At 35.7% G+C, this 26,358-nt stretch overlaps 5 protein-coding genes across 10 annotated transcripts; 4 read left to right on the top strand and 1 right to left on the bottom strand.

Annotated features, from left to right (window-relative positions):
- Positions 1–13: 13 nt before the first annotated feature.
- LOC114526303 (alanyl-tRNA editing protein Aarsd1-like) lies at positions 14–3,660 on the bottom strand. Its single transcript, XM_028547868.1, has 13 exons — positions 3,412–3,660; positions 3,096–3,113; positions 2,503–2,644; positions 2,148–2,205; positions 1,823–1,982; positions 1,602–1,662; positions 1,383–1,438; positions 1,169–1,296; positions 994–1,060; positions 711–802; positions 578–632; positions 386–480; positions 14–311 (listed from the first exon to the last, which is right to left on the bottom strand). Exons 1-13 carry the CDS (start codon positions 3,544–3,546, stop codon positions 188–190), a joined length of 1,191 nt encoding a protein of 396 aa, XP_028403669.1. The 5' UTR covers positions 3,547–3,660; the 3' UTR covers positions 14–187.
- A 7,638-nt stretch (positions 3,661–11,298) lies between these two features.
- Positions 11,299–12,620, top strand: LOC114526295 (PI-actitoxin-Avd5a-like). Its single transcript, XM_028547858.1, has 5 exons — positions 11,299–11,416; positions 11,509–11,556; positions 11,651–11,687; positions 11,857–11,997; positions 12,242–12,620. Exons 2-5 carry the CDS (start codon positions 11,512–11,514, stop codon positions 12,265–12,267), a joined length of 249 nt encoding a protein of 82 aa, XP_028403659.1. The 5' UTR covers positions 11,299–11,416; positions 11,509–11,511; the 3' UTR covers positions 12,268–12,620.
- Positions 12,621–13,207: 587 nt separating this feature from the next.
- On the top strand, positions 13,208–15,429 carry LOC114526294 (antistasin-like). The gene is made up of 5 exons (XM_028547857.1): positions 13,208–13,353; positions 13,682–13,715; positions 14,119–14,202; positions 14,550–14,645; positions 15,034–15,429. Exons 1-5 carry the CDS (start codon positions 13,309–13,311, stop codon positions 15,048–15,050), a joined length of 276 nt encoding a protein of 91 aa, XP_028403658.1. The 5' UTR covers positions 13,208–13,308; the 3' UTR covers positions 15,051–15,429.
- Positions 15,430–16,935: 1,506 nt separating this feature from the next.
- LOC114526293 (antistasin-like) lies at positions 16,936–21,476 on the top strand. 6 transcript variants are annotated; one of them, XM_028547850.1, is made up of 13 exons: positions 16,945–17,156; positions 17,394–17,430; positions 17,925–18,014; positions 18,333–18,419; positions 18,524–18,610; positions 18,715–18,795; positions 19,414–19,500; positions 19,610–19,708; positions 20,110–20,199; positions 20,337–20,426; positions 20,544–20,636; positions 20,745–20,834; positions 21,352–21,476. In XM_028547850.1, the coding sequence occupies exons 1-13, from the start codon at positions 17,115–17,117 to the stop codon at positions 21,372–21,374; spliced, it is 996 nt and encodes a 331-aa protein (XP_028403651.1). In that variant the 5' UTR covers positions 16,945–17,114; the 3' UTR covers positions 21,375–21,476. The 6 variants fall into 6 exon arrangements, with proteins under 6 accessions (XP_028403653.1, XP_028403657.1, XP_028403656.1 ...); XM_028547852.1 differs by lacking the exon at positions 19,414–19,500 and having other exon boundaries at positions 16,936–17,156; XM_028547855.1 differs by lacking the exon at positions 20,110–20,199 and having other exon boundaries at positions 16,938–17,156.
- A 2,073-nt stretch (positions 21,477–23,549) lies between these two features.
- Positions 23,550–25,974, top strand: LOC114526292 (cannabinoid receptor 1-like). Its single transcript, XM_028547849.1, has one exon. The coding sequence runs from the start codon at positions 23,895–23,897 to the stop codon at positions 24,918–24,920; it is 1,026 nt and encodes a 341-aa protein (XP_028403650.1). The 5' UTR covers positions 23,550–23,894; the 3' UTR covers positions 24,921–25,974.
- Positions 25,975–26,358: the final 384 nt, after the last annotated feature.

Genomic DNA, 26,358 nt, shown 5'->3' with positions numbered 1-26,358 from the left:
AATATTTAAAAAATACAAGATTATAAATTACATAAAATTTGCCGGGCTTTTTCGTCGAATGACAGTTGTTTTTGTTGCTTAAAATATCCACATCGATTAGCTGATTTTAAAAACTATGTGTTTATCACCAGCCATCATTACATCTGTATTAGAGTTCACAGGATATGAGAACTATAGTATAGCTTAACTAAGAAACCGAGGTATATTCTTGTAATAATTTTACAGCATGTTTTCGTCCCGACAGATTATTTGCTTTTCCTTGAAAGCGGCCTTTCTTCCCCCCTCCTTTCCCTTCCAGCAATCCAGCAACCCTGTAAACAATGTAAATGTCCGTATTAGGAGCAAGTTGTCTGTGTCACCTTTGGCACTTTCCAAGCGCACTTACTTTGCTCCGAGTTCTGTAACAGCGGTCTCCGGTCCAGCAAGCAGAAATTGTCCTGAACCCTTAGGAGCTCCACAAGTGACAAACAACAAGATATTCTATGGTTTAAAGGATATACGATTTAAACATAATTTTGTGTTCGAACACAATCGGCATTAAAACTGGGGCCGGATTTATTGAATTGGTAATGAATACCTGGTCCTTGAGCTCGTTTGCAATCGTGTTCATGTATTCCATATCAGCATCATCCCTTAAAACACAGAAATCGATTGCTATAAAGCGCAGGGTTACAAGACTACAGGGTCAACTTAGGGGACGACTCATTTACCTGTGAATGCGAACATATGGTTCCTTTTTCTCGCTTGATTTAATCTTGTACGCTTCTAGTAATGCCAACTCCCGCAATTGCGATCTATTAACCTTTATACAAAGAGGATAGTCAAAAACGTTACATATTCGTCCAATTGTATCTTAAATTGAGTCAATTGACATTTCTCATAAATGACATCAAACGCGGAAAGCCTGATGAAAACGAAGCTTGACTTTTGCCAACCACGAAACCAATTCTGCACGGGTAAGGCAATTATACGCTCACCAGTGACCAGCCTCACCTTATTGGCCGCTTTAAGAGACTTCTGTAGTTTATCAACCATTGCAACATGTTCATCGGGACCACAACTGCCAAGGAAATATGAAATGAATTTATTAGAGATTTCGGTTCAGTTGGACAAAAAAATTTTTAAATTATGAATATAATTATAAGTCAGTCACGTCAAGCCAGGCAACCTCAAAATTTTTGTAAGTCCCTTTTCGTTGTCCAAAGCTTTATGAGTAAAATTTAAAACCCTTTTTCCTGCCAAGAAAAACAAGCGCAGACATCCTTTTGTCGGCTCCGTGTAAAGAAGTTTTATCATCTAAAACAACGATTCGATTATTCTTTACGACCAAACGAATCAGAAACTGTTGAATGTTGGTGCAGAAAGGTGTAATACGTACATACCTGTAAATCGCTCAAATTTTGGACATGTGTACCACAACACATGTTCATTTCAAGACCTGGAAGTGTTTAACACAAACATGGTAAATAAAAGCTACAAACAAGAAGTATCATGCACTCTAACATCCCACACCTTCCTCCCCTTAACTCACTCTTAACCCACTGTACCCCCCTCTCAATAACCCTCACTCCAAACACAGATGAGCTACAGGTATATCCAACCTTCAATCTCTACAACACGAACTTGGCCAACGTGATCATCTGGCAAACCACGAGTTCGAACCTGTTGAATCAAAAAAGAGGCAGGAATTTCAGAGGAATTGGCAGCATGATTTGCACTAGTATTTAAGAAAAATAAAATGCAGCGCAGAGAGGCCTGTCGCGTTTACTATTTTTTCTAAGACCAAGGCTTTTTTCACGTTTGCTGGGTATCCACGGCTTACTTGCTGTAATTCTGGATCTTTAGCAGATTCATAAACATGCACAGTAACGTTGGTGTGATTTCTTATAGCCATATTGCATTCTTCCTCTATCTCTGTCAGTTGTTCTGGTGTCAAAGTAGAACAGCCAAGATCAATTGCTGTTTTTGCTTTACCAAGCTCCCTGATGGAAAAATATGTGTTCAGTTTTTATCTTGTAGATAAAGTTATCAATGTACGGTCAATATTATATCAATCAATATAGTGCAGAGTTTGACAGGTGCATGTATTATTCTCTTGCTATTTTTCCTAAACAACAGTTCCAAGATTTTTCCGTAAATTCATATACCATGAAAGTGTTTTGTAACCATAGTTCTTGTCAATAATTGCTGTCACAAGATGTTGCCCTAAAACAAAAAATGCACTACATTATGCTATGAAAACTGATAGACACTCACACTCATACTGGTGTGGTACTCACTATTGGTGTAATTTATCTATGACAAATGTGATACCAATATTCAAAAAGAGAGATTATATATTAAAAGAGAGCATACAATATAATATTTTGCTTTTAGTGGGAACATTTTTTGTTCCTTTCGTTCCTTACTTTTCCTTATACACTTTTATATATACAAATACTTAAGTGTCCCACTTGGACTTGAATTCACTACCGGTACAATGATCCCTACTAATATTCCTACCTGAATGTTGTTGCATGTGGTCAAAACGTCTGGTCCAGTCGACTTTTAGATTAACAACAGTATCTTTAGGGATAGCTGTTCCTATAACATGGACAGCAACTCCTCCACGCCTGGCCACACGCAGCACTGGAATATCATTTATCTATTAAAAGATTATCATCAGTTCAGAATATGTATGTGCATTGTCCTACAATAATATTTAATCACACATACATTATTGTCATTTAATAACTGTTGTCATAAGATATCAATCATAGTTTTAAACAACACAATTTCACCAGTTATACTATAGTGCAATAATTCCGAAAAGGGAGTAACATGTTAAAAATGTATCAATTTAAAAAAGTTATGTTTATTTTGCCTTTCCCAAACATTTGTGTCATGCAGAAAGTATGTACTATATATTCTTCAACTAGGAAAACAACAGTTGATCCAGCTTGCATGGTCAAGTAAGCAAAACTAGTGGGAAATAATAATTGACAATTTTTTTAATTCTCAACAAGAACATCTAGAAAAGTCAGTTTGACACAGGTTTTATTAGTAACTTCATTAACTGATTGACCCAATATATATAAAGTACTGTATTTACTTACTGTCCCTTTATCACTTGGCTGGTCATATAAAAAAGAAAATAAAAATATCGCATTATGATGAATCTTCTGTACTGATGCTATCCTTATAGGATGGATAATAGAGGCCTACCATCAGTACCATGGAGTAGGTAATACAAGTTAGCTTTCACTTTCGCTTGTTTAATGTACAATCTAATGCAATCAGGAAATTGGGTGTGCAGAATTGAACCTTCAGTAAACCTTCTTGCATTCAGTAAACCTTCTCGCTGCAGAAGCTCACATTTATAGTCCAGTTTTACATAATTAATCAAGCCATATATAAATTTAAGACGCTTACTTGACCACCACCTTCTGGAAACAGTATTGTGTCTTGCAATACAATCTCGTACTCATTTGACCCACATTCTTCACACGAAACTACTTTTGTCGTGTAGTCAGTTTTATACGAATCTCTTTGGCATTCGAAAACCATCCTCGCTTGTTTCAACTTTCAAGTATGTTATGTTATCTCATACATACGGTTAATTAACCGTGGTATAGCAGATCGACCGTCACAATTATGCTATGACTCAGCTCAGACAAATGGTGGAACTTGCCACTTGGCATAAACATCGTGTGCTCCCCCCGTTCATTATAGATATTGAAAAAAGTGGAAGGAGGGAAGATTGAAAAAAACACTTGCATAATTGCACTCAATGAAATAAATAAATGCAGTCAATGACATGAGCTTAGCGAATTCTCTATAGACGAGTTCTCTTCAAGTCCAGGTAGCAATGATTTTCAGTATGAATAAACTACATAGAATTTAACAGCTTGAGTTGAATATAATTTGCCTCATTGTCTCCTATAAGCTGATTTTAAAACAATGGTGTTTTGTTACGACACTAGCGAGCGGGGTTTCGATATCGATTACTGACCCATTATGACATTATCGTTTGATACTTGTGTCGATACTCAAGATTTTTCACCAATTTTGGTATCGAAACTGGTATCGGTATCAATCGATATCAATTATAAAGCAGTTGGTGGCTGGTATCGCCCAGCACTGCCATTTTCATGATCAGGAGACAATTTGTTGGAACAACAATAGAAATTTTAGATAATTCTGTCACAATTAGCTGTACATATTTCATTGAATAAATTTGATGGAGCTGTACAGGGTGTCTCAAAAAAAACGCAACCACTTAAATATGCAAGAATATTAAAATTGTTCGGGTTTGCACCATAGTTCAGCTAAAATGACTTTTAGCATTGTAAATGAAGGATTAAGAGCCATTTTCAATCCCCAGAGGTGCACTTTAGAGCTGTATTAAAGACACCCTGTACAGAGTACAATCTGGACACTTACACTGGTCATGTCCAACGTGTGACGTCATAACGTGTGATATGATTTTTTCTTGGACGCTATACGTCATAACGTGTGACATCAATGGCGAAGACATGAACGAACAAGAATGTAAAATCGACACAAATTAAAGCGAACAAAGTTGTAATAATAATACAGTTGTTAAATTCGGTTTTCAGATGATATGAAGAATTATCAACCACAGCCTCCAGCTTCGGGTAAGAACAACAAACTTTGACTTGATAATTTTTCATATTATGTTCAACCTCAGTCACTAATTATGAATTATATAAGTTGTCGGTTAATTTTAACCGTTTCGCGATGATGTTTCTAGGTGGATAGTGACATGATTCTAGGGCGTGGCTTTGTCAGCTTTATCAGCAACGCTTGGATTTTGAACGTAAACAAGAAACGTCAAGAAACGTCTTCGCGAAACGGTTAAAAATAGTGCGGCAACAACAATTCATGCAACGATGGTCTACCTTTTTCATATATAAGGACAGTAAGGTTACTTGCAATAGTCGTAACCATGGATTGCCCATTTTATAAGTTCAAAGCATTGAAAGGTGAGTTGCAGTTGAAATTAAACATATTATTATTTTATGTGTTCAATTGTATTGCTTTTATTAAAGAATGTAATTCCACTTAGTCTTGAACACTTGTTTTGAACCATTTCCGATGTTCGGTAATCTTTTAGGATTTGTGTCCGTTGCCGATTTTCCTGAAATTTTGAAATTTATTTAAAGTATGACTTATGTGTTCAAATGTATCATTTTCATGAAAGAATGCAATTCTACTTAATTCTGAACCATTTTCAGGTATTTGAACCAAATTTTGAAACTTCGAAAAATTGACGAAAGTTAGAATTTTTCCTCGTTATCGATTTCCCTGAAGTTTTGAGATTCATCAAAGTATGATTTTATGCGTTCAAATGCATTGTTTCAATTAAAGAATGTAATTCTACTTAGTTCTGAGTCGTTTCCAGGTATTTTGAACCGAATTTTGAAACTTCGAAAAATTAACGAAAATTAGGATTTTTCCTTAGGCCCTCACGTCCCCGTTACCGATTTCCCTGAAATTTCGAAATTTTTCAAGGTATGATTCTATCCGTTCAAATGCATTGTTTACATGAAAGAATGCAATTCTATTTTGCTCTGAACCGTTTCGAGGTATTATGAACCAAATTTCCAAATTTCGAAAAATTGACGAAAGTCAGGATTTTTCCTCGTTATCGATTTCCCTGAAGTTTTAAAATTCATCAAATTATGATTTTACGCGTTCAAATGCATTATTTTAATGAAAGAATGTAATTCTACTTAGTTCTGAATCATTTGCAGGTATTTTGAACCGAATTTTGAAACTTCGAAAAATTGACAAAATGGGGATCTTAAATCCTTTGGCTTTGGTCCCCCACTATCGATTTCCCTGAAATTTGAAAATTCCCTGAAATTACCTTAAAAGCTCTAAATTTTTAAACTAGTTTTCAATTTTTTTTCCAGACTTTAATTTTCAGTCTTTCTAAGAGACACATGTTTTTAATTTTTTTTACTTGTGATATTTTTTCAATTTTTGAAGTACAATTTTAAAGTAGCTTGTAGCGAGATTTTTCTTAGTGTTTTTTACTTCAAATTTCTCTCAAATTTACAGTCTTCTCTAGCTTCCAAATCATACCGAAAATTTCTAGGCTAATATTTTTTGCATTGCCAGGACTTCAAACATTTGTCCTTGGATTGAGAGTCCAAGGTCTTAACAAGTAGACCACCACATCATTTGTCGAAAGCTATTGTTCTTTATTTCACTAAATCGTTTTCGAAGAATTTTAAAATAAATAGTAATTTCGGAAGCAAAAATCAAACCTTTTCCATGCAAGAATCAAGATTCGAACCTACGCTTACAACTTGGTAGACCGTGGTCTTAACCACTGGGCCATCGGAATAATAAATATATATTGTAAGATTGGTAACAACGTACGATCCGGTGGCGCAGTGGTTAAGGCTACGGCCTACCAGGTTGTAAGCGTAAGTTCGAATCCTGCATGGGAATGGTTCGTTTTTTCCCACCGAAATTACTATTAATTTAACATTCTTCAAAAAGGATGAGGTCAAATAAAGAACAATAGCTTTCGACAAATGATGTGGTGGTCTAGTGTTTAAGGCATTCGTCTCTCAATCCGAAGACAAACGTTTCAACTCCTGGCAATGCACAAAAATTAACCTAAAAAATTTCGGTGTGATTTCGAAGCTTTAAAACAATTAAAAGACTCCTCGGCCTTTCCAAAAGAACTGTAAATTGAAAAAAATTGAAATAAAAAATATTGGAAAAAATTCTTGCGTTCAAAAGTACTTGAAAATTGAAAAAAGAGCACAAGTAAAAAAAAATTAAAAACGTGTGTCTTCTAAAAAGACTGAAAATCAAAGAAGTCAGAAAAAAACCTTCAAAACAAACTATAAAAATTTCCCGCTTTTAAAAAACTCATGTTTACTTACCTTAATTTTTTTTCACGAAAATTTGACAGGGTGATTTTCTCGAGACTGAAAAAATTTAATTTTTTTCACTTTTTTGAAATTCTCTTAGATTTTTTTTTTCACGCGGAAGTATTTTGTCTTGGGCTACCTGTGTCTGTCTTGGGCGACCTGTGTCTGGCTTGACACAGGTAGCCCAAGACAAAATACTTCCGCGTGAAAAAAAAATCTAAGAGAATTTCAAAAAAGTGAAAAAAATTAAATTTTTTCAGTCTCGAGAAAATCACCCTGTCAAATTTTCGTGAAAAAAAATTAAGGTACGTAAACATAAGTTTTTTAAAAGCGGGAGATCTTTAAATTTTTTTTTGACTTTTTTAATTTCCAGTCTTTTTAGATGACACACATTTTTGAATTTTTTTTACTTGTTCTCTTTTTTCAATTTTCAAGCACTTTTGAACGCGAGAATTTTTTTTCATTTTTTTTTATCTCAAATTTTTTCAATTTACATTCTTTTCGCAAAGGCCGAGAAGTCTTTTGACTGTTTTAAAGCTTCCAAATCACACTGAAATTTTTAAGGTTAATTTTCGTGCATTGCCAGGAGTTGAAACGTTTGTCTTCGGATTGAGAGACGAACGCCTTAACCACTAGACCACCACATCATTTGTCGAAAGCCATTGTTCTTTATTTGACCTGACCTTTTCGAAGAATTTTAAATTAAATAGTAATTTCGGTGGGAAAAATCGAACTTTTCCCATGCTGGATTCGAACCTAGGCTTACAACCTGGTAGGCAGTAGCCTTAACCACTGGGCCACCAGGATAAATATCGATAGATTCCGGTGGCCGAGTGGTTAAGGCCACGGCCTACCAGGTTGTAAGCGTAGGTTCGAGTCCGGCATGGGAAAGGTTCGATTTTTCGCACCGAAATTACTATTTAATTTAAAATTCTTCGAAAAGGATCAGGTCAAATAAAGAACAGTAGCTTTCGACAAATGATGTGGTGGTCTAGTGGTTAAGGCGTTCGTCTCTCAATGCGAAGACAAACGTTTCAACTCCTGGCAATGCACGAAAATTAACTTAAAAAATTTCGGTGAGATTTCGAAGCTTTAAAACAGTTAAAAGACTTCTCGGCCTTTGCGAAAAGACTGTAAATTGCAAAAATTTGAGATAAAAAATAATGAAAAAAATTCTCGCGTTCAAAAGTGCTTGAAAATTGAAAAAAGAGAACAAGTAAAAAAAATTCAAAAATGTGTATCATCTAAAAACACTGGAAATTAAAAAAGTAAAAAAAAAATTTAAAGATCTCCCGCTTTTAAAAAACTTATGTTTACATACCTTAATTTTTTTCACGAAAATTTGACAGGGTGATTTTCTCGAGACTGAAAAAATTTAATTTTTTTCACTTTTTTGAAATTCTCTTAGATTTTTTTTTCACGCGAAAGTATTCTGTCTTGGGCTACCTGTGTCAAGCCAGACACAGGTCGCCCAAGACAGACACAGGTAGCCCAAGGCAAAATACTTCCGCGTGAAAAAAAAATCTAAGAGAATTTCAAAAAAGTGAAAAAAATTAAATTTTTTCAGTCTCGAGAAAATCACCCTGTCAAATTTTCGTGAAAAAAAATTAAGGTAAGTAAACATGAGTTTTTTAAAAGCGGGAAATTTTTAAATTTGTTTTGAAGATTTTTTTCTGACTTCTTTGATTTTCAGTCTTTTTAGAAGACACACGTTTTTAAAATTTTTTTTTACTTGTGCTCTTTTTTCAATTTTCAAGTACTTTTGAACGCAAGAATCTTTTTCCAATTTTTTTTATTTCAATCTTTTTCAATTTACAGTTGTTTTGGAAAGGCCGAGGAATCTTTTAACTGTTTTAAAGCTTCAAAATCACACCGAAATTTTTTAGGTTCATTTTCGTGCTTTGCCAGGAGTTGAAACGTTTGTCTTCGGATTGAGAGACGAACGCCTTAACCACTAGACCACCACATCATTTGTCGAAAGCTATTGTTCTTTATTTGACCTGATCCTTTTCGAAGAATTTTAAATTAAATAGTAATTTCGGTGCGAAAAATCGAACCTTTCCAATGTCGGACTAGAACCTACGCTTACAACCTGGTAGGCCGTGGCCTTAACCACTCGGCCACCGGAATCTATCGATATTTATCCTGGTGGCCCAGTGGTTAAGGCTACTGCCTACCAGGTTGTAAGCCTAGGTTCGAATCCAGCATGGGTAAAGTTCGATTTTTCCCACCGAAATTACTATTTAATTTAAAATTCTTCGAAAAGGTCAGGTCAAATAAAGAACAATGGCTTTCGACAAATGATGTGGTGGTCTAGTGGTTAAGGCGTTCGTCTCTCAATCCGAAGACAAACGTTTCAACTCCTGGCAATGCACGAAAATTAACCTAAAAAATTTCGGTGTGATTTCGAAGCTTTAAAACAGTTAAAAGACTTCTCGGCCTTTGCGAAAAGACTGTAAATTGAAAAAATTTGAGATAAAAAAAAATGAAAAAAAATTCTCGCGTTCAAAAGTGCTTGAAAATTGAAAAAAGAGAACAAGTAAAAAAATTTCAAAAATGTATGTCATCTAAAAAGACTGGAAATTAAAAAAGTCAAAAAAAAATGTAAAGATCTCCCGCTTTTAAAAAACTTATGTTTACATACCTTAATTTTTTTTCACGAAAATTTGACAGGGTGATTTTCTCGAAACTGAAAAAATTTAATTTTTTTCACTTTTTTGAAATTCTCTTATTTTTTTTTTCACGCGGAAGTATTCTGTCTTGGGCTACCTGTGTCAAGCCAGACACAGTCGCCCAAGACAGACACAGGTAGCCCAAGACAAAATACTTCCGCGTGAAAAAAAAAATCTAAGAGAATTCCAAAAAAGTGAAAAAATTAAATTTTTTCAGTCTCGAGAAAATCACCCTGTCAAATTTTCGTGAAAAAAAATTAAGGTAAGTAAACATGAGTTTTTTAAAAGCGGGAAATTTTTAAATTTGTTTTGAAGATTTTTTTCTGACTTCTTTGATTTTCAGTCTTTTTAGGAGACACACGTTTTTAAAATTTTTTTACTTGTGCTCTTTTTTCAATTTTCAAGTACTTTTGAACGCGAGAATTTTTTTCAATTTTTTTTATTTCAATTTTTTTCAATGTACAGTTCCTTTTGGAAAGGCCGAGGAGTCTTTTCATTGTTTTAAAGCTTCCAAATCACACCGAAATTTTTTAGGTTAATTTTCGTGCATTGCCAGGAGTTGAAACGTTTGTCTTCGGATTGAGAGACGAACGCCTTAACCACTAGACCACCACATCATTTGTCGAAAGCTATTGTTCTTTATTTGACTAAATCCTTTTTGAAGAATTTTGAATTAAATAGAAATTTCGGTGGGAAAAATCCAACCTTTCCCATGCCGGATTCGAACCTACCCTTACAACCTGGTAGGCCGTGGGCTTAACCACTCGGCCACCAGTACTAAGCCTTCCGCCCTTGGAGATGGATCCGTATAAAGCGTTTGGGTTCTTTATATTGTTCTTCATTTGACTAAATCCTTTTTGAAAATTTTTATGTCAAAAAGTAATTTAGGCAGGAAAAATTGAACTTTTCCCTTGCAGGATTCGAACCTACCCTTACAACATGCTATAGGTCGTTGCTTACTCCACATACGCACTATGCTACCGGTGTTAAGCCTTCGACTCTTGGAGTCATACTCCTTATACTGCGCTTGAGTCGAAGGCTTACTACCGGTGGCCTAGTGGTTAAGGCTACGCCCTAACATGTCGTTAGCGTAGAACGTTTCAGCTAGAACTAAGTAGAGGCATTCATTATTCTCCAATTTTGAATTATTGACAAAGCTTAACTGCGGTGTGCATGTGTGCACGCCTTCCCTTAGCGACTGGAATGATTAATATGCATAAAGAGCAGATATACAGGGTTTGATGAATAATACCTTGCTGGATTAATTTCTTCTCAAGCCTAACATTATGTTCACAAAGATGCCCTTTCATTTCAAAGGACTACTCCATCTCTAAAGTAGAAGTGCCTACTAACGAGTATCACGAATAGCAAAATTTCTTGCCACCGAAATTATTTTGGAGGGATAAAGCACTTTTTATACTTTATTATGTGCCGCTACAAATTCTGAAGTGCATCTATATAGCTCCACCAAAATCCACCCCTTTGCCCTCGCAGTTACAATAGACCATTTCAGATGTTGACCAGAGAACAGCCAATAAAAATTAAACATTTCAAACCATGTGATTTTTAACGGGTTGCATTAATTTTGAAATAGCTGAGAAGGTCCGGACATACTGCATGACGGAAAGCCAATGAAATGCATGATTCCCCTAAATCCCCTGCAGCATTTCCACCCTCTTATAAGATGATAGGATCTACGTAAAGGAAACTAAGAGGGTAATACTCTACGAATCGAAAAGGAGTGTTGTCATTTCGATTCAACTGTCAAGAAGTAGGTTCGCATTTGTTGGTTGGGCAAGAGCTTCAAGTTCAAAAATCCGTTCGCATCGATACAAAATCATACAATTTCCAGTACGGGTGGTAGCTTTTGCAAATTGATGAGTGGATTTATTTTTGGAAGTTTTTCATGAGTATATATATATAATATAGCTTTTTTTATTTAGAAAATGAAATTTTGCGTCTTTTTGATTGTTTTCCTAATGTCTTTATTGGTAAGTGGCGTCAGAATTGTAAAGAATTCATTTATCGTTTTATATATTATTCTTGCGATGGATCGAATAATTGATTATTATCGCCTTCCAACAGGGAACAGCAACCGGAAAACCTTTTAAACCTGATCCTGGTAGGTCGTTTCGTATCGCGCCAGGGATCTATGGGGCTATATAGCTAAAACACTCTTCAGTTTACTGTTTTTCAATACTCGGTAGAATGTTCCTTGAAAATTTTGGGTAAAATATAGCTGCCTGAATGAAACATAAATTAATAATTATTGGTGTTTTTTGTAACTTTAGATTGTAATTTCCTTTGTACAATGCAATATGAACCAGTTTGTGGCTCGGACGGCAAAACATACGGCAATGCTTGTCTTTTACGATTGGAAGATTGTAGTAAACCTGGCAGAGTTTACCAAGTTGGTACAGGAGCTTGCGGTGGTAAGCGCGATGTAATAATGATAATATAATATATTATATATATAGGTTCATGACAGATATAGCTATATATATAATACATGCTACATATTCCAAATCAAACTATAATGATCGGAAAGTAATATTCCGCTATTGGGGCTCATTGCACACAAGCTGAGGGGAATGTCACGTTAATGAAAGTCAATAGATAATTTGATAACGGCTTATCGTATTTTACAGATATCGTATTTTTATTTGTAATTTTTAGACGCCCAAGGGGTTACAAGGAAATAATTTACATTAAAGTTTTTAGTGCTACTGCATGCATGTTAGCTAACTGTTAATACATGAAATTGGTTGTCTGATTGTCCTCACTCAGTTTAAGAAAAGTTGATAATAAAGTTGCTTTATATATACACGTGAATGTCTATTAAATATTTCTGTCTTCAATACAATTCTGCATGTATAGCTATATTGCCATAATAGCTAGGCCATGCATGTCTATCCGTTGCAAACAGTGAATGAACTAATGATATGTCTAATAGTAATACTCTGATCATGTCTTGTAGACTTGCATTGCATGCGCTAGAATTATTTGCCTTTATTCAGAGGTTTGCATCAATTAGCCTTTCTATAGCTCACGATGACGAATATATGCCACCATTTTCGGGTACGTATATTTTCAGCACCATCAAGAGCTTAAGACGTCGTAACGGCGACTATCTTTATTTTTAGGCTAAATTTATTCTTCAAATTGTCCGTTGATTCTAAAAAATTGCTTTTCATGTTGTTATAATTTTTAAACCCATTTTAGAAAATTTAAAATACCCCAAAAATGTCATCGTGAAAAAGGCTAATTGCAACAAAATCCTCTGCATGACGTATATAATTACGTTTGGCGCTTCCTGACTGGCGTTATAAACCTATAGTTATATGGCTATCTTCCTGGTACGATAAGAATGACATCGTCAAGATAGACTGTCAAAAATGTCCAATTTTGAAATGTTGTTCGGCGAATGCGATGTTCATTAAATTTTCTGAAATAGCTAAAAGTTTCCGGTTTGGCGCATGTTTCAACATATTGGGCTTATGACTAGTATTAGATATCTTTTGAATTAATTTCGTCGCAAGATATAGAGGGGAATTGGGAATTGAAGTTGAGGACGGTACAGGGGAAACGAAGAACTACGAAAGCATGACCTAATTGACTTCCGAAGTCTCAAGTGTCGGATCAACGAAGAAAGAAACATTAAGTGACCTGTTTGCAACCAGAACAATTATAAGGGAAACCTATTGTTACAACAACATTTTCTGCTGAACTATTTTGAAAAGAAGATGACGTCGACTTTTTTGACATTTGGACCGGCCTTTGTTGCCTTGGTAAGTATTGTGATTTGTCATGAATATCAGGTTTAGCTAAATCCAACTTTAGCAGACAGTTATGTAGAACAAATTGTTTAATTCTACCTTTGGGTTAGGTTGTTAACCCTAAGTTAGGACATGTTCATTCAAATTCAGCCCATATAGATCGAGTTATATTCCCCCTAAATTACCATGCATGGCGGCAGCACCTGATATTAGTTTTCTATACACGTATAGGCTGCTAAAGCCAGCTATATGTGATGACAACTGTGGATATACGTTTGAAGAGAAATTGGCATATTATACTGATTCATACATATAGATTAAAGATTGGTCTTTTTTTCAGGCATTGGTGTTTTTATATTCACCATCGACCAGCGGTAAGTTTGATCTTTAGAATCACTATATCATTCTTTTTTCAGCCCTATATGCATGCCCGTGGAAATAATCTGTGATTAATAATGACAAGCTTAAACAAGCTTATAATATATATGCATGATATTGCCATGCACGAATATAACTGTATATATTGGCTACAGATAAGCCAGAAGATATACTAATACTTTCCGAGAAATTTTGATATAATGACATGCAGGTTTCTATATATAGTCATTTATTATATATGTATAAGATTTAGATACGCTTAGACTGTAGCGAAAACGAATTATTTCTACTGAGTTGGAAAAAATGTATAACGGAATTCATTCATTTATATATACGGTTTGCTTTGAACGTAATGCTAGCTACAATTGATATATTACTGATAGTTTCATCAATTCATAGGAAAATGTCTTCCACTCCGCTGTGATCTTTCTTGCCGTTCCGTTTCCAATGGCAAGAATGGATGCCCAGCGTGCATATGCCCACGTAAGTAAACAGGCGCCAGAAATTTTTTACGCTCTAACTTTATAGGAAAACTTTAAAATTGTTAGCCACCCCGTCTCCCATCGCGACATTTGCATGGTCAAGTTTTAAAACCGATCTTCAAAATTGTATTCAGTTTTTTTCGGATGTCGTAATACAAAAATATGCGTAGATGTGCATGATGTCAACCCTGTACACCAAGGGGTGTAAACCGGCGCCTAAAAAAGTTTGCACAAATTATACACCATGGCGTTCAATGTCCTGATGGTTACATATACGCGGTAGAATATGGCAGTAAAGTATTTAATATGCATGATTTCATGTAATCAAGTAATACTTCATTTTCGCAGACAATGTAATATGCCCACCAAGATTCCGTTGCAATGTGTACTGTCTAAATGGTTACGTACTTGATCACAAGGGATGTCGAACTTGTCAATGCAAACGTAAGTTTTAATTTTTTGCACATATAAAATTACAAATATATGTGGTATATATACGTAGATATACGTATTCGTGTCAAGAAAGGTTGGATTTCTCGAGGTGTTTATAAACAGAGCTGAAACTGAATGCGTTACTTGGGAGATGTGGGGCACAGCATATTCGTATTTTCGTTCTGCCCGAGGAATTTTTTAGTGTAAAGTATTTTTTTAAAAATTACCGTTTAATGTTATTACAGCAAGCTAGCAAGTATAGGATTACAATATACGTATATATATGCCACTATCTATTATACCACATGCATCTATATATCAGTACATCCGAATTACCGAATATATACCTGCGACAATCTATAAACAGATACTGCATGATTCATTATTTTATACTTTATAGCCTGGGATACTTCGTAAATAGTAATGTGGTGGATGTTTGGAGATGTGGTGGACGCAACAATTGTTAGTATTATAGGCTTCAATGCATGTAATGTTTATTTGTATGATTTGAATTCCAATAAATGTGCACAGAATATATCACGATGTTTGAGTGTCAAGTTTTTGTCATGCAGTGAAATTATATTTTCCGTTTGGTAACACGACTATATATTTTTGCCATTGCTATGACACCCTGACTTCTGAAGTCCAAATATAGCGATAATCGTCTCCGGGGACTTCAACCCAATAGGAAATGGTTTTCAAGAGAGAATAATCAGTAAACAATGTCAGTTAAAACAACTAGTTAAAAACCCTACAAGAGGAAAGGAAACATTCGACTTTGTATTGGGTTGTTAAGTATCTGCATGGAGTGATCTCTTATAAATTGCTTGGGTTACGGATCGATAACGATTTTAAATGAACGACCAACAAATAATACATAGTGAAAAAGGCAACAAAGCGATTACATTTTTTAAAAGATAAGATTTTAATTTGTGCAAAGACGCTTTAGCATGCAGATTGACAAGGTAGCGTAATCAATCTAAAATCAATCTGGCACTTGGGAGTGATGTTGTTTTAAAAAAAGCATGCAGAGGTTCGCATGTTAGACGGTATAGGGGAAACGAAGAACTACGTAAGCATGACCAAATTGACTTCCGAACTGTAATAGGCTATATCAACAACACCTAAATCTCACGCAAGTTCAGGTCAAGTGGCCAATGACCATAAAACAGCCATTGAGTGATCTGTTCATACACAAACAAAACAATTATATTATAAGAAGAACTTATATGAAACAAGCAGCTAGGGCCGGTTGTATCGAGCTTGTTCAGCTTAAACGGTGGTTAAGCTCAAAATAGAAAGCAATTAAGTCTATCGTTTTATTCAACAACCGAACTAAAATTACTAAATGTTTTTAACCTTAATACAAAGCAGAGTTGCAAAAAGAGTTCAACCTTCCTCCGGTAGGATTTCAAGTTTTGAAAACCTTCCTCAAAATGACGTTATGTCACTGAGTTAAGCATAAAGAAATATTTGTTTCTTTGGTACATGCATGTCATCAATTAAGGTGTTCAACTTTCAACCTTCCTCACAAACCTCATTCAAAGCAAACCTTCACGGGTGGTACCCGACTACCCACAGCTTTTTTGCAACTCGGATACAAAGATAGCTACTGTTTACAATTACATATTCAGTGCATATAATATTCAAGTTAATGACTCATCAAAAGAGATGTAAGAGTGCATGTTATTTAATTTTGACTTATCCACCGTTTAAGCTAAACGGCCTTGATACAACCGGCCCCATGCAGTGGGCCGGCTAAAGGTTGCTTGGCGAACGTACTAATGTTCATAAAAGTTTCTGAAATTCTACTACATTGTCATTGCACATGACAAGAGACAAAACTCCACCAAACTCCACCACTTTAAATGAACTTGAATTTGCACGTGCAAGTGGGTAAAAATAATAAGGCTCCTACAAACAGATCTCCCGTTTTTCGAGGTTATAACAAAATAATAAAAATGGTATGATAGATATCATTTGTGGGTACAAACAAATTTTACTGTCATCACTCACAAAAATGCTTATGTCAAAAATTTATGCTTGTGCAGAGTGCCTATATAGGCATTCAAACTAACTCTTGCTAATTGCTAATTGTATGTTATATGGGTGATTTTGCAATAATGGTTTTGCCGAAACCATGTATAGATAGTAGCTTTTAGTTTTCTTGGTGTTTTAACATATTGGGCTTAGCATTTGGGTATCCGTTTTAATAAATTTCGCATTTGAACAGTATATCGCCAAAAGGTATAGAGGGGAAATGAAGTTGAGGACGGTATAGGGGAAACGAAGAACTACGAAGGCATGACCTGATGACTTCCGAATTGTATAATATCACTAACACGGCTAAAGCATCACGTCAACGACTGTAAAAATGGCATTTTAAGTGCCCTGTTTACAGACAGAGCAATCAGTTATTGGGTATAAGGGCTAGGGAACTTAGTTTGCAACATCATTTCTGCTGAATTGTTTTAGAGGAAGATGACTTTCAGTTTGAGATTTGGACCAGCCTTCGTTGGCTTGGTAAGTATTCTGATGATATCTAATTATATATCATTAATATCAGGATGGATTAAATTCAACTTAATTTTGAGGGCAGTTAGAGGTGGAACAAATCTATCGTTAAATTCAATCTATCAGTTATTTTAAGACATGTTGGTTTAAATTCAGGCGTATACCCTGTAGCCGCTGTGGCAACTTTACATATACGTTTGAAGAGAAATAGGCATATTTTACTGATTCATTACGATTTTTTTCTAGGCGTTGGTGTTCTTGTACTCACAAACGACCAGCGCCGGTGAGTTTGATCTTTTTTATCACAATATATGCTGTTTCATTTTAGCTAGGCCCATGGGAATAATCTGTGATCTAAGACTAAAGGCTGCCTTCCGCTTATGCGTTTTTTTACGCTTCCAAATTTTTATTTTTTTAACAAATGGGTAATGCGTACTAAAATATGTGCAAAACTAAGTTCTTTCGATTCCACCTACATGGCTTTGACGCGAATGCGGTTGCCGAACGTGCTTTTGCAAACGCGGTAAGCTAACAAAACTCAGCTGCAGTTGCGCAGGAATTTTTTTGCATGCAATATACTGCATGTATAGAGCTTGTATTTATAGACTGTAACGAAAACGAATTGTTTATAGTTGCAGAAAAGGTAATGAATTCATCTAATATGGAATATACATGCATAATAGCTAGCATTCCACTATATAATATAAATTGTAGTGGCTATATAGCTGTTGATCATACCAGTCAAAATTGATATATTATAATTTCATCAAATCATAGGAAAATGTCCTCCACTCCGCTGTTCATTGCGTCTTTGCCCATATGGCCGTGTCATTGGCAAGAATGGATGTCCAACGTGCCTCTGCAAACGTAAGCTAATTATGCATGCAATTACGTCAGCGATAGGAACTTTACAGACTAGTCCCTAGTCCTCATTACCACGCCTTGCATTCTTGTGACTGGGAATTTTCAATTTTATACTGTCTAACTTTAGTAAAACCTTAAAATTGTTAGTTTATTATTTGAATTGTTGATTAAATATGTAAATTATATTTATTGCGGTTATTCGAACCTCGGTATGCAATATGTATTCTATCAGCCCTATACCCATTGGCACTGATGATAACACTGAATATAGCTATATACTATAGACTAGTAAAGTTTCATGTTTTGTCATCCAATATTTAGCACGTAAATGTCCGATATATCGTTGCCTTCGATTCTGTCCTAATGGTTATGTAATGAAAAATGGATGTCGAACATGCCAATGTAAACGTAAGATGATTGGGAGTTTTTGTTAAAAAATCTAACAAAACCAAGCAAAGCCAAGCAAAGACTATACTATAGTGAAGTTTCATGTTTTTTCATCCAATATTTAGCACGTATATGTCCGATATATCGTTGCCTTCGATTCTGTCCTAATGGTTATGTAATACAAAATGGATGTCGAACATGTCGATGTAAACGTAAGATGATTGGGAGTTTTTGTTAAAAAAATTAACAAGACCAAGCAAAGCCAAGCAAAGACTATACTATAGTAAAGTTTCATGTTTTGTCATCCAATATTTAGCATGTCCGATATATCGTTGCCTTCGATTCTGTCCTAATGGTTATGTAATGAAAAATGGATGTCGAACATGCCAATGTAAACGTAAGATGATTGGGAGTTTTTGTTATTATACTTATATACATAAGCTTGCTTTCCACTGTCGCGCGCGCGTTTTTCGTACGCACGTACGCGCACGTACGCGCACGTGAAACGAAAAGTAAAAAACAAATTCCGAATAAACAGGACATCTTGAGACTTGAATCAAACGAGACAGTCACACAGGTTAAGACTGTAAATTTTCCAATTTATTTCAAAGTCATCTTCGGGCAGAGAAATGAAATAAAAAATCTAAACCTTATAAATTTCAAATTTGAAAAAGCAAGGCGAATAAATCGAAAGAACTTTTAGTTTTCCACATATTTTAGTATGCATTTGTTGACCCATTCGTTAAATAATAACAATTTGAAAGCATTTTTAAAAAGTTGCGCGTAATAAAACGCGTATAAGTGGAAAACAGCCCTTTAATACAAATTTACAACTACTCATTACCGCACACTTGCATGACCATCGATAATGCACAAAGTGTACTGTACTCTGTACCTTACTCTCTATTTTTATAACATGTAATCAAGTATAATAATTTATTCGCCCAAAAATTTAACAAGGCCAAGCAAAGACTATACTATAGCAAAGTTTCATGTTTTGTCATCCAATATTTAGCACGTAAATGTCCGCTATATCGTTGCCTTCGATTCTGTCCTAATGGTTATGTAATGAAAAATGGATGTCGAACATGTCAATGTAAACGTAAGATGAAACAATGCTTTCGTTCGACTTTGTTGGTTGTATATGACAGTAGAGTATTTCACATGCATGTAATCAAGTATGATTATTTATTTTTCGCCCAAAAATTTAGCAAAGCCAAGTCCGATATGTCCAAAATTCCAGTGCCTTCTATTTTGTCCAAGTGGTTACATACTTGATATCAGGGGATGTCCAACTTGTCGATGCAAACGTAAGTTTTAAATTTTTGTGTTTATTTTAACTCACAACTATGTGATACGTATTTATGTTAAAAAAGGTTGCATCCCTGAGGCGTGACTATGATAAACGGAATGAAACTAGATGAGGGATGGGAGACCCAGCATATTTTAGGTGTAATTTTTAAATTACTTTTCAGTATAATTGCAAATGCGGCTATTGCCCTATCACCTCTCTTATGCACATGCTCCTCCGTAGATGCCCACGTGCTTGTCCACCAGGGCAAACGTGTATAAAATGTAAAAATGGTTGCCAAACGTGTCTGTGCAACAGTCATGGCTATAAGCATGGTGTTGTTGCAGAGCATTTGTTTAATTACAACATACAGCTATAATTTTATCGCTTCTCTTACTGGTTTTCCTTTCATCTGTGCAGGAAAATGCCCACTTCTCAAATGCCGTGCTTGTCCACCAGGACAAACTTATGTAAGAGATAGAAATGGCTGCCGAACGTGCCTGTGCAGAAGTAAGTTCATGCTATATAATCATGGCTAAAATAGGGTGCAATTTTTGGTGTAATTTTTTAAATTACCGTTCAGTATAATTGCAAATGAAGCTATTGCGCTATCGCCTCTCTTACCGGTTTTCCTTTCATCTGTGCAGGAAAATGCCTAATTCCCCAATGTCGTGCTTGTCCACCAGGACAAACTCATGTAAGAGACAAAAATGGCTGCCTAACGTGCCTGTGCAGAAGTAAGTTCATGCTATTTATAATTATGGCTAAAGTATAGGGCCTGTGGTATTGTTGCAATGCATTTTCTTTTTCAACTATGCATGCAGTTATATGCGAATTTCCTTTCATCTGTGCAGGAAAATGCCCACTTCGCCTGAAATGCCTTCCTTGTTCAAGAGGACAAATTTATGCAAAAGATAGAAATGGTTGCCAAACTTGCCGGTGTATAAGTACGTTTATGCCATATTACCATAGTCGTGGCAAAAGTTATTATATTCTAAGTTTATTTATTGCATTTTTTATGAATTATGTACTCAATTTTCCTTTCATCTGTGCAGGAATATGCCCACTTCGCAAATGCCTTCTTTGTGCACCAGGACAAATTTATGCAAAAGATAGAAATGGTTGCCAAACCTGCCGGTGTATAAGTAAGTTTATGCCATATTACCATAGTCGTGGCAAAAGTTATTATATTCTAAGTTTATTTATTGCATTTTTTATGAATTATGTACTCAATTTTTCTTTCATCAGTGCGCAGAAAAATGCCCCCTCTGCAAATACTGCGTGCTTGTCCACTATACCAGGACAAGTTCGTTAGACTGACGTAGTATTTTAACGCTATAATAGCAAGCTATATAACGACGTGACTGTGCATGCTTAGCCTAATAAAAGTTAGAATTAGCTATACTAATATTTTTACTATTTAATTCACATGAAATTTCATTTAATTTCACGTTAATCGCTATAAGTTTTATGTATGCATATATAATATGTGACCAAGCCCTTGCAACTGCTGAATTAACTGCATGAATATAGTTTAAAAATACCAATGTAGAATTACAATATACGTGTATGCCACTATACCCCATGCATCCATCAGTGCACCCGAATACCTGCGAGAATCTAAACAGATAAATGAGATAATCAGTCGTTATTTTACTCTAGGGAAAAGTCATAATTGGCTTTAAGATGTGGACACGACGAATATTAATTAGCTATACAGCAGTTTGTTCTTCAATGTAATGTTTAGTTGTATGATTTGAATTCCAATAAATGTCCACAGAACATCACGATGTTTAAGTGTCAAGTTTTTGTCAGTGAAATTCATGCATCCATGCTGATCATGCAGGTTATTTCGGAAATATTCTCCGTTAGTAACAGCTCAATACAGTTCCAACCTTCCCAGTAAAACATTCAAGGGCAAAAGAACGATGAAGAAAAATAAACCTGTACTTGCATCAGATTGATTAATTGTCAGCATGTACAGGGTATATATTGTAGCAGTTTGGTATAAAGCTTTGACAATTATTACGACTTTAGATTCGATTTAGGGATATCACGCCCATGAATACGGAGGTTGTCTATTTGTCTATTTAAATATCCTCGGCAAGGTGCGGCACTATATATAACTTTTTCCTTATATATTGCATTATATCTGAACTATAAAAAACCAAATCGTATTTTGGAAAGAGGACTGTACATATCCAAGAATGGTTTAATTCATTCCTGTATAGTGTGCCCCTGCGAAACCTGGATCCGGGTCATATTGCTCTTCCCCTTCCCTTTGCTGGACGATGCTGCCTAGAGGAGCTAAACCGTGGCGGACAAATTCGTTATAAGACTTTATTGAAGCCATTCGTGACATATTACATGTGAGCATTCCGAAACAACGGATGCACTGCTATCAGTGGTTCAACACTTACGTGCTGATGCACCCCACATCACCCTTGAGTAACATCCGCGTATGCACCCAATAGAGGAAAAAGACGCTTTGTCCTATTCCTTACAAAAGCATGAAATAATTGTCCAAATCATTCCAAAAAAGGCGAAGACCACACAGTATCAAGGACGCTTTTTAAACCGACAATTTCAAGTTCATTCAATTTAATTTTTGTATCCATGATGGCAAATGTTTTGGTCTCAGCGATGATAACAACAGCGAAAACACGAAACTGATATGGAACCGCCACTATATTGACTTGGCTAAACACAAAGCACATAGCCCACGCAATATATATTTCAGTCGTTTTTTTATTTTAAGTTGACTCGATATACGGGAGGGGCAGTCTTGTGACTGCATGTAGGTTTTCTCGGAAATATAAAAGTGTGAAAGATAAATTCGGCCCATTTGGCCCATTTTAGTGACCGGGAAATGGTTTCCTGATAATGCAAAACAAACATATTAAACAAACTGTAGATGAGAGGACAGCCGTCGGGGGATTCATGCACCTTCAGTGACTGCACGTGTATTATATGAGTATATAAACTATGAATATCTCTAAATTATCCAAACCACCCTAACCCCTAATAATGCACTATACATAACTGAACCGATAATGATTAATTCAAGTTCTTACGATACCATGCTGGAGTCTTAAAACTAATAAGTGAACTTGAATATTTAAATCGTAGTTAACTCCAGAATACACGATTCTGATTTGCTTTTCCGTACATAACGGTAGTCAGTTTAAAAGATTACTGCTCTTTTATGCTATCGGCTCCGGAAATGTATCAACTAAATAGTTGGTGAGTTTGCATCGTTTTTCTTTTATCTTTATCTATAGTAATTTCTGCCAGAACAAATAAGGATAAAAAAAATGTGGGGAAAAATTCGATCATGCACGTATGATAAAGTTGATATAAGCTTCAACTAGATCACTGAAGAAGTAATTATTACCCAGCGTTTGACGGTCATTGAGAAGAACCGCTGAGATTTACCACAAGCAAAAGCACAGCAAGCTTCGGCCGCTTTCAAGTAACGCTCCTTGGCCCAAACGTGATACAAGCATCGTCATATTCCAAAGGCGGCCATGATCAAAAGTTATATAACTGTATGAATTCTTGTCCTCTATTTTACTTTATGATAATCGTTGACCGGCAGCCAATTGTGGCTTTATTTGGCTAATTGAAGCGTTGGCCACCAGCACGACCTTGATCACCCTGGGTTCATTGATATAGTTCTCATTATTCAAAATTGTTCTGTGACTGTATAGATTTGTATATCATTTTACGAACATTCCAAGACGGAAAATTTCTCCCTAATCTTTGGCCTAGGATGATAGCTAATCTGCGTGATTAATCATTGTTTGAAAGAACTACTGTGTCAGTCATAACAATGCAGGAAGCATATAATTCACACGAAATACGAAGCGTTCGCACCGCAGGCTAATCATGGAAATGGCTCGCATGGTATAAATATTGTTACTTTGTATATATCTCTCAATATAAACAAATTGATATCTTCGGCGAATATCATAGGTCACGATGCCATGGTCGACGTACACTCTCACCCTTCCGGTTGGGATAAAAGCATATTGTATATAATACAAGTATATGGTGACGTAAATATAAATGCTTGCATAATCCCTTCAGCTTGTATTATGACTAATAGATTTCAAGTACGCTCATTACCTGTGCTATTTAGAATCGGAAGCATAGCTTGGTTGTATGTTCTCATCTGACATCTGACGTTTTTCATAATCACAAACATGGCCATCAATAATGTATCGGATCTCAATTCTACGACTGACTATAACAATTCCTTCAGTGGTCAGGCGATTGAGGGTTGCTTTATGACATACATCGTGCGAAAACCAACAACATCGTATATTGTAAACAGTGTATTTGGTATCCTCGTGAACGCAATTCTAGCTATTCTCGGGACATTTCTCAATGCCTTGGTCGTAGCAATCTTTTGGCAAACTCCGAAGCTCCGTAACAAGGTGACTTACTTCATGATAATGCTGTTATCATGTGTGGATATATGTGTCACTATCATTGTTCATCCAACTAATTTGCTGAATTCGATAGCAGAGATCACTCAAAATCCGAAGTGCGCTTATAAAATGGTTTACCAGACTTCAGCAGTTATGTTATCTGGCATGTCATATCTGACATTTTTCGTTATGAATGTCGAAAGATACCTATCAGTATGTCGACCATTTTTTCATATGAAAAGTGTGACTAAAGAGCGATGTTTCATACTGTGCGCTGTTTTATGGCTGATTGGCATAGGGACAGCAATCGCCCCAATATTTGGAGCAGACATTCAATTTTTTGTCACAGCAATGGCGTTGCTTGTTTTAGCAGGGACTTTCTTTATCTATCTATCGATTTATCGGGTTGCCAATAAAGGACGAGAGTCACGGTTACGTTCAGCCAATCGAGGTGGTCAAGAGGCGTATTCGGTCACCATTGAGGAGACAACGTCTGCGCTGGAGTCTCGTCACTCTACTCGACCTAAGAAAACTATATCGCTTTTCCATGATTTACAAATCGCAAAAATGTATGTAATTGTTGTATGTACGACACTCCTTTTGAATCTACCAAATGCGTTGGTGTTAGCCTTGTTTAGTGATCGTGTAGAGACTCTAAATGGTGTTGTTCAATCTAAAATCTGGACGCTCACGTTGGTCTCGATGAATTCCACATTAAATTCACTTATTTTCTTCTGGGCCAACGGACGACTACGTGAAGAAGGGTGGAGATTGTGCAAAAAGGTTTTCAGATTTTGAGAAAGTTAGGCTTCTTTCCGCCGTTTTAGTGTCACAGTCCAAGACAGACTGGTATATACGACAGAAAGTTACATAAGCAGATACTGTCCCCCTTCGTGAACTTTGTTCGTCGTACCAAAATCAGGCGTGTAAGCAAAAGTGTGTATACGAAGATAACAGAACGAACCATATTCGATCACTAAAAACGGAACTGAATCAATCTAGAACTACTTGTATAGCTTCTGTTTGCGAATTTGACATTAATTGAATATTTGAATACAATGCATACATTGGATGTGTAAATTGTATATTGTATATTTTGATTATTTTGATCTCTCAAGTACTATTAATAATTTAAATATAGGCCTATAAAAAAGTGGTCAAACGAAAAAATTATTGGCAAGCCGTGTTATTGGTAGCTTAAGATTACAAAAACTTGAATGATGTAGTTCTTTACAATTAAAAATCTTGACCGTGACTTTGATTTTTTAGCATAAAGGGAAAAAATTTCCGCTATGGTATTGTGCGGACAACCAAGTCGGTTGTATTGTTCCACCGCTGGCTTAGTGCTATTAATACCTAAATCATTCAAAATCGTTTGCAACCAATTTGCAGAGGCGTGATCTTCAAGCCTGCTTCACACTGTTTCCAAATGTCGGGGAGTTTTATACAGGGACATTTGCATACAGGGCGTGGGTAGGGCAGCTGCAAATATTTTTGAATTATACTTGTTTTTGAATTGCCTTGTTCGGGTAATTTTTGCTAAAATCAGAGATAAATTGAGCAAAGAGTACTGAGTCGTGTGATTGGGGTACTTTTTTCTAAAGCTTCCCCCCTCCCAATTATTAGTCTGGTCGCCAATGTACAGAAGAAGGTATAGAATCTGTATATCACCGAAGAGAACCTAAAATGGAAATCATCCGGATTAAATAAGGACAACGCATGCATGTGTTCCAGGCTTTATTCAGTATACTAGGCTGAAGTGTCATAGGGTCAGATCAAAGGGAGGTAACATCATTGAAGTATCATAGAAATCTTTTAAATTTGTTAGAATGAGAATAAATGGACCATGTAATGAACAACAGAACAACATAAAAGGGTAATCAATAGAATTGTTGTAGCAATTGTACTTTTGTATTTTTAGCCTGCTAATTCTATCCTCACAAAATATGTATGAAGATTTTTTACTTGGAAACAAAAATTTAAATCGTATTTGCTACGAAACTTTGACAGGCCCGAAGCGAAAATGTTGCATAAGCGATGTAGGTCGATGTTGTCCATTTTTGTTGCCTTAACAGATCTTACAAGCAGAAATGCCTCTATCGCAAGAATCTAAAAGACGTATTGATTTAAATTGGCTTGCTTAACGTCATTTCCGAAGGCTCTCCAACAGCACACGATGGCACTTCATCGGCGATGGTGTCCTGCCAATTTTTTAATGGCCAATTAATGTAAATGT

This window comes from Dendronephthya gigantea, unplaced genomic scaffold, assembly GCF_004324835.1.
Source record: "Dendronephthya gigantea isolate DGI-Jeju-01 unplaced genomic scaffold, DenGig_1.0 000038F, whole genome shotgun sequence".
NCBI lineage: Eukaryota > Metazoa > Cnidaria > Anthozoa > Malacalcyonacea > Nephtheidae > Dendronephthya > Dendronephthya gigantea.
Note: the sequence above shows the minus strand (reverse complement) of the source record. Positions and strands in the feature narration are given on the sequence as shown.